The following is a 7,760-nucleotide window of genomic DNA, read 5'->3' as shown; positions in this document are numbered from 1 at the left end:
TATGTACAATATGGGCTCTGCTAGTTATAGAAAATCTTGCATGCACCAAGCATATACATTCTATAATACTAGAAGTGGGACGTGTGAGGCTATTGGAGGTTCTGTCTGATTCATCTTGTTTTTAAGACAAGGAACAAAATAATAATTATAACAGACGGTCCAAGGGCCATAATTTCAGTAAGTATATCTACTTCATTCCAGGTACAACAAAATCCCTTTTATCTCATACATTAATGTGTAGCAAATGTATGCTGGATAATTATGGTCTAATATCATTAATTCTTACTGTATAACATGTAGTTATCAAATGTAAATGGATAAGTCTGTCTGGGCCGTTTCCATGGTAACAATGGATTGTTGCATCATAGTAACAGAGTAGACAATGTAAGTGGTTACTCAGCTGGTCACTCATTTGTCACATGTGACAAGAGAAGACTCATTTGTTTCTTTGCTGTTACTATATTTTGTGTTCTATCCTGAACACAATATTATTTTTCGGTGGTGATGACTCCCAGAAGTCCTCACCTTTTATTTTTTATGGCTGCTGCATTTATTTATATTATGCCGGCTTGTGGCTTTGAGCTGATAGAAAAAAAGGACATCTTCAGGACCATTCACTGCCCAGCGTTTCTGTTGTTTGATACAGCTGAGTTCCTGTCGGACACGACCATTGTGCTTACTTGCCATTGCAAGCCTGAAGAGTTTAAGTCTGTGGTGTGGTACTATCAGAAGACCATTGGTGGTGAGCTCACCAAGGTGCTCTCAGAGGTCGGCGGAATACCCCAAGTGGACAGTAACAACCTGCACAGTAATTTTGATACCCTGCATAGGTTCAGCATCCGTGAGTACAACCTCATCATTTTTAAGACACAAAAACAAGATTCCGGGCACTATATCTGTGGCACACAGGGCAAGCAGTTCTTCTATGGCTATAATGTTGACATTCAGGAATCCCAAAAAGCACATGTAGTATTTGAAGACCAGGATGAGCACGCACAAGATGACCTGGAAATGAGAGACTTTGTGTCCTTCACTAGTTTCTCAGACTGGACTGTATGTGATCGCTGTGATGTGAAAGGAGAGAAGAGGAGACTGGGCTTTTGCTATGTAAAGAGTAATTACCTTTACCCAAGATATCGTCTCCCCAACAAAGATGTGGCTCCATGTGGATCCGGTGCTGTTCCAGCAAGATTTCAAAAATATCTTTCCAATCGCAGACCAGAAATCCTAATCAAGAGCTGTATGATTCCCTGCAAAAAGGCACAAACAGGACTCCTAGGAAAGATCAAATATGTGTTAAGTAGTATGATAAGTGGGTTGATGAAACTTAAAGATCGCATTCCTTGGCTGCCCAAGTTACCCAAGGTACCAACTCAAATGTACGCTAAGCCTGTAGGCAGCAGCCTGATCATTGAGTGTCCAGGAGCCATGCCAGGACAAGCTGTGGCTTGGGATAAAGACGATGAAAGGCTTTACAGAACAACACATTTAGTTGGGCCTAAAGACTCTAAGAGAGTGTACATTGACCATGGAAACCATCTGAACTTCCGTTCTCTAGAGCTCAGTGACAGAGGAATCTACTACTGCTGGCTTCAGGGGAAGATGAAGGCTGGATTTAGGTTGGCTGTACAAACTGAGAAAGTCAAACGTCAATTCAGTGATCCAGAGTCTATTGTTGCCTTCAAAAGTATTAGCAGGCTTTACCTCTGTTTAACCATCTTCTTCTTGCTCTCCCACTGTATAAAGTGCTGCCACTATAATTTCAGATGTGTGCCATTATAACTGCTGAGTCATAGTCTGCCTGGGCATAAGTAAGCTACAGAGACCACTGCCTGGCCACAATTCCATTACAGGGGTCAGTGCCCAGCCACAAGACCACTCCAAAAGCCAATTCCCAGCCAAAACACGTATGCACTGTCCGCTGCTTGGCCACAAATCAGCACCAAAGGCCGCTGGACAGCCACAAGATCTCCCAGAGGCTGCTGGATGGGCATAAGATCTCCCCAGAAGCCGCTGGATGGCCACAGTACCATCACAGAAGCCGCTGGATGGCCACAATACCATCCCAGAAGCCGCTTGACGGCCAAAGTATCATCACAGAAGCCGCTGAACAGCCACAGTTTCATCACAGGAGCCACTGGATGGCCACAATACCATCCCAGAAGCCACTGGACGGCCACAGTATCATCACAGAAGCTGCTGGACAGCCACAGTACCATCCCAGAAGACGCTGGACGGCAACAGTATCATCAAAGAAGCCACTGAACGGCAACAATACCATCCCAGAAGCCACTGGACGGCCACAGTATCATCACAGAAGCCGCTGGATGGCCACAAGTCTACCCAAGAGGCTACACCAAAGATGCTGCCTGGCCACAATGTCACATCCGAGGGTGCTGCCTGGCCACAATTCCACTACAGAGGTCAGTGCCCAGCCACAATACCACTCCAAAAGCCAATTTCCAGCCAAAACACATCTCCACTGTCTGCTGCTTGGCCGCAAATCAGCACCAAAGGCTGCTGGACAGCCACAAGATCTCCCCAGAGGCTGCTGGATGGCCATAAGATCTCCCCAAAGGCTGCTGGATGGTCACAAGATCTCCATAGAAGCCGCTGGATGGCCACAGTATGACCACAGAAGCCGCTAGATGGCCACAGTAACATCACAGAAGTCGTTGGACGGCCACAATACCATCCAAATAGCTGCTTGACGGCCACAGTATTATCACAGAAGCCACTGGACGGCCACAGTATCATCCCAGAAACCGCTGGACGCCCACAGTACCATCACAAAAGCCGCTGGACGGCCACAATACCATCCCAGAAGCCGCTGGATGGCCACAATATCATCACATAAGCTGCTGGACGGCCACAGTATCATCACAGAAGCTGCTGGACAGCGACCGTACCATCGCGGAAGCCGCTGGACGGCAACAGTATCAACACAGAAGCCGCTGGACGGCAACAATACCATCCCAGAAGCCACTGGACGGCCACAATACCATCACTTAAGCTGCTGGATAGCCACAGTATCATCACAGAAGCCGCTGGACGGCCACAATACCATCCCAGAAGCTGCTCGACGGCCACAGTATCATCACAGAAGCTGCTGGATGGCCACAAGTCTACCCAAAAGGTTGCACAAAAGATGCTAAATGGCCACAATGTCACTTCCGAGGATGCTGCCTGGCCACAATTCCACTACAGAGGTCAGTGCTTAGCCACAAGACCCCTACAAAAGCCAATTCCCAGCCAAAACACATCTCCACTGTCTGCTGCTTGGCTGCAAATCAGCACTAAAGGCTGCTGGACAGCCACAAGATCTCCCCAGAGGCTGCTGGATGGCCATAAGATCTCCCCAAATGCTGCTGGATGGCCACAAGATCTCACCCCAGAAGCCGCTGGATGGCCACAATACCATCCCAAAAGCCGCTGGAATGGCCACAAGACCACCCAAGAGGCCGCTGGGCAGTCGCAAGTCTGCCCCTGATAACCTTCATGGCCACAACTCCACTTTCAAGGACACTGCCTGGCCTCAATTCCACTCCACAATTCTAGTGTCTTTAATGCAAAATAAAATATTTGTTTTTTGTAATAACTTGTTTTGTAGATCTTTTGATCCACCCCTCTCCAAGCGCTTCGTCTAGACCTCCCTACCCCATGACACCCTTACACATAAAGATAGGACGTATAAACAATAACATTCTCATAAGACATTAGATTTTAGAATACTAAACTCTATCTAATCATATAATGTATATGGGTACATTCTCAGTAAAAATAATGAATATTATATGCACACACTTTATTACACAGCATAACCTGATCCAGCACCATTCTTCATTATATCACATTATGGGCTCTATTTATTAACATTCATTTTACTAAAATAAAGTGAAAAGGGGTGTTTTCACATCCTTTTCACATTATTTTAGTTTCACATAAATTCACTAAAGGGAAATTGGAGTAGAATTCGCAAAATTCTACTCCAAACCCTAATTATAACATATTTTTGGTAAGCAGATCGCATTTCCCATAATTGTAAAGGGAAACGTGATCTGGCCAGAGTCACTAAAAATAAAATGTAAAAAAATATTGGGTTAAGCCCATGGAGGTGGCATTATCCAGGGTTTTCCCTGGCAGAGCAGTGTCGGGCCCCAGTGATCAAGCTGATCATTGCAAAAAAAAATAGTTAAAAAAAAAAACCTACCTGTATCTAGGGTATTCGGTCCTCCGGTAATGTCCTTTGGGGCTCCGGTCAGCTGGTCTCCCGGCTCCTGCACTGTGACTCTGATCAGCTTCCGCATAGAACAGGCCGGAGGTAAGTAAAAGTGAGGGCTGAAAATAGTTGCTCGGAAAACACTGAAAGGACAAATCACTTTTTTATTTTGTAGGTCATAAATGAATTGTTAAATTGTCAAAACTCACCCGATTGGACAAACCGCAACATTGAAGAGTTTCTACCAGGGCCGGCGCTAGGTTTCTCGGTGCCCAGTGCTGTCCTGTGCTTCACTGTCGCCCCTTCCCTCCCCCGCTCCCTCCCTCTGTGCGTGTACCAATAACACCAGCGGATAGGTGGAGGGTGGGTTTATCCAGAGCCATGTGGTGGTGAGGCCTCTAAAATAATGTTCAGGCAGGGAGCAGGGCTGCACCCTTCAGGCTATGGCGCTCCAGGTGACGGCCCTGCTAGCCTGTGCCTTGAGCGCCACTGGTTTTTACAGCATTTTCTATTACCCTGTCGGGATATCGGCGTCAGGATGCTGACCATTAGTAACCCAAGCGCCGGCATCCTGTACCCAAGCCTACTAAACAAATGTATAATAATTTATATTTAAACATACAGTTTCAGAATTTAATCTAATTTAAATCAGGGGTATTTTTCAGGCAGAACGGACCGGAATGCTGTTCCTGAAGCTCTTTTTAAAAATTACGTCATCTGGAATGGCGCTCCGGAACCCGCCTGTCAGATTCAGGTGGTAGCGGTGGGGAATGGCACCAGCTGCGAGCTGGCTCCAGATCGCAGACTGACAGCCATCCAGTCATGAAGTAGAGACAGTGTCGGCATTTTAAATAAGGAGTCAGCAGTGAGCCAATCACAGCTCTCGGACCGGCAGTCCAAGTCGCTAGTTGTGATTGGCTCACGGCCAGCGCCATTTATGAAATGCCACCGCTATCTCTTCATGACTTTAGCCACTCTGCCTTATCAGCCTTTCCTAAAGGTCTCTAGTGAGGGCTTCCATCAAAGGCCACTTGTGATGTTCTGGAACTGCACTATACTGCATTATGGGGTGTATCTACTAAAGTCTGGGTTTGTAGATGTGGAGATATTGCCCAAAGCAACCAATCAGATTCTACTTAACATTTATCTATTTATCTAGCACCTTGTAGAAGATAATATATAGAATCTGTTTGGTTGCTATGGGCAATAACTCCACTTCTGTAAACCCGCACTTTAGTAAATATACCCCTATGTGAGAAGCAGGAGCGTATCTATAATGGGTGCAAGGTGTGCGGGGAACATGGGCCCCTGGGTCCAGGGAGGCCCCGCACTGCACACCCTGCACCCATAATATTACTTACCTCTCCGGAGTCCCATGTTGGCGCGAGGGTCCGGCGCTGCGCAACGACTGGAAAATGGCCACAGCGGCCATTTTCCCATCGTTTGCGCATGCGCAGTACAGGGAAAATGGCCACCGCGGCCATTTTCCCGGTGCTCTGTGCATACACTATACACTCTGGGCACACTCTAGTGCCCAGAGTCTATAACTCCGGCGCTGGCAGCGCACAGCTCAGTGCGCTAACGCCCGCCAGGCAGAGAGGAGGGGGCCCGTGTCGGAGACTGCACACGGGCCCCCTCCTCTCTAGAAACGCCCCTGGTGAGAAGCATCCAGCAAGAGGTACATGGCCTTAGCCATTAGGATATCTTAGCAGCATTCTGTATGCACAGTTGAAGGAGTCACTTGCACGCTTATCCTCTTTAACCCTGCATAGTTGCTATGCTAAGGCTTGTACTAAACATCTATAGCTGACACTTTATCACATACTCTGATTACATGCACCGTCTACTATCCCATGACAGAAGAGTATAGTGGGATATAGAAACATTTCAAGTTGCACTCAATGTGTCCTCTACACTATTTTAAGCACTATTCATGCATATTAGTATAAGAACAAATAAGTATAGAGTAGTTGAATTTGTATCTTAGGTTGAGGTTAATTGGACAATACTACAAAAAGTCCCTAAACGTACCCCTCCCCCACGGCTAGAACCTAAGACACCCGGCTTACCTTTTGGTCAGTATGCCGGGTGTCAGGATTTCGTAGTGGGGCTAATGATAGACTATCTTTAGTCCCATGTCAGGCTTGCAGTGTCGGGATATCGGCGGGGCGGGATAGCACCCGCCGGTATCCTGACTGCAACCCGTATATACAATATACATTGGGCCTCATTTCTTTGTTGAGATCAAAACAAATAGAAGGAGAAAATTTACATCGAAACAAATATACAAAAGGAAAACCACATTGTTTTGCATGCAGGGAAGCTGGTTGCTGTTGCTGTTCCTGTCAAATACTGACCATATATTTATATACCGCAAATTAAATTTGACATAGGGAACACCACCTCCTACTGTAGCTCTAAATCTGTCCGCACCCCGTGATGACCCAGTCATCTGTAGTGCAACATGGTTTTATCTAGCTGGAGTTACTGCAAACTAGAATTGAGGCCCATAGTGCCGTAGGAAGAAAATTTTAACTAAAATCCCAATATAAGATTTTAATTATATGTATTTTATGTGGATCTGGCTTATTCAAAGTTATTTATGTGGATCTGACTTTTTCATTAATATGGATCCTGCTTTTCTTCTGTATGTATTGTTGTGGCTTTCCCTATATATTTAGTATGGATTCTGTTTTTCTATGGGTGTATGTGTGAATTTACGGCAGATTTCTTTCCTATTCTGTATATGTATAGTTATATATACCTACAGTATATGATAGATTGACATGATATCATAACACCCACCTCCACAGCCCAAACTTTGAATTTAATTTTTTTTTTACAATTGGATATGCACCAATTGTTGCCCCACCCATGGTAGCTCCACCCACATTTCCCTTAGCTCCACCCACCTTTGCATTCCCCCTTGCAGTTCCTGAACCTATTTCTCTCCAAAAATAGCACTGATTTAAACCAAATTAATAGGTAGAAATTTGATGAGTTTAGGGCTCCATTAGAGATGAGCAACAGTTTCAAAACCGCTCCGTCAAATATTTACCTCGACTAACAGCAAAAATGTGCACTTATAGCTACAAATCTTAACAGCCCCGCAGTGTGGACTAGCATTCTGAAGAATGGTGAAACAAGACTGTAGGACAGGTGCAGAGTTGAAAGCAAGTCAGGTTTTACATGCTCCAGAGCTGAGACTACAGGCAGGGGCGCCTAGATGGGGGGGGGAGCGGGTACAATTTACCCAGGCCCAGGTTTCCAGAGGGGCCCGGCGCCGCCCCCCCTCCCTCCTCTTTCCCTCGCAGCAGCCCAGCACACAGCGTGTGCTGGGATGCAGTGGGAGATTGCTTGCAGCTGCTAAGCAGCAGCCACAGCAATCTCCTATGCCTGAGGGGGGAATCGATCACTCTGATCGTGCCCCCCCCCTGGCTTTGCGCCAGGCTGGGGCTCACAACGCCCCAGCGCACAGTGCTGCTGCAAAAGTTTTTTTTTCTCTCAGAGGGGGCGTGGCCACACCTCTCACGATTAGGCC

General features: G+C 46.4%; 1 protein-coding gene across 1 annotated transcript; it reads left to right on the top strand.

Moving 5' to 3' along the window:
* Positions 1-504: 504 nt before the first annotated feature.
* Positions 505-1,782, top strand: LOC148543400 (Ig-like V-type domain-containing protein FAM187A). The gene has a single exon (XM_088468896.1). The coding sequence runs from the start codon at positions 505-507 to the stop codon at positions 1,780-1,782; it is 1,278 nt and encodes a 425-aa protein (XP_088325022.1).
* The last annotated feature ends 5,978 nt before the right edge of the window (positions 1,783-7,760 follow it).

Source organism: Taudactylus pleione, unplaced genomic scaffold (assembly GCF_031769625.1).
Source record: "Taudactylus pleione unplaced genomic scaffold, aTauple2 ptg000004l, whole genome shotgun sequence".
NCBI classification, from domain to species: domain Eukaryota; kingdom Metazoa; phylum Chordata; class Amphibia; order Anura; family Myobatrachidae; genus Taudactylus; species Taudactylus pleione.
The sequence above is the reverse complement of the archived record's forward strand: the minus strand, read 5'-3'. Positions and strand labels throughout refer to the sequence as shown.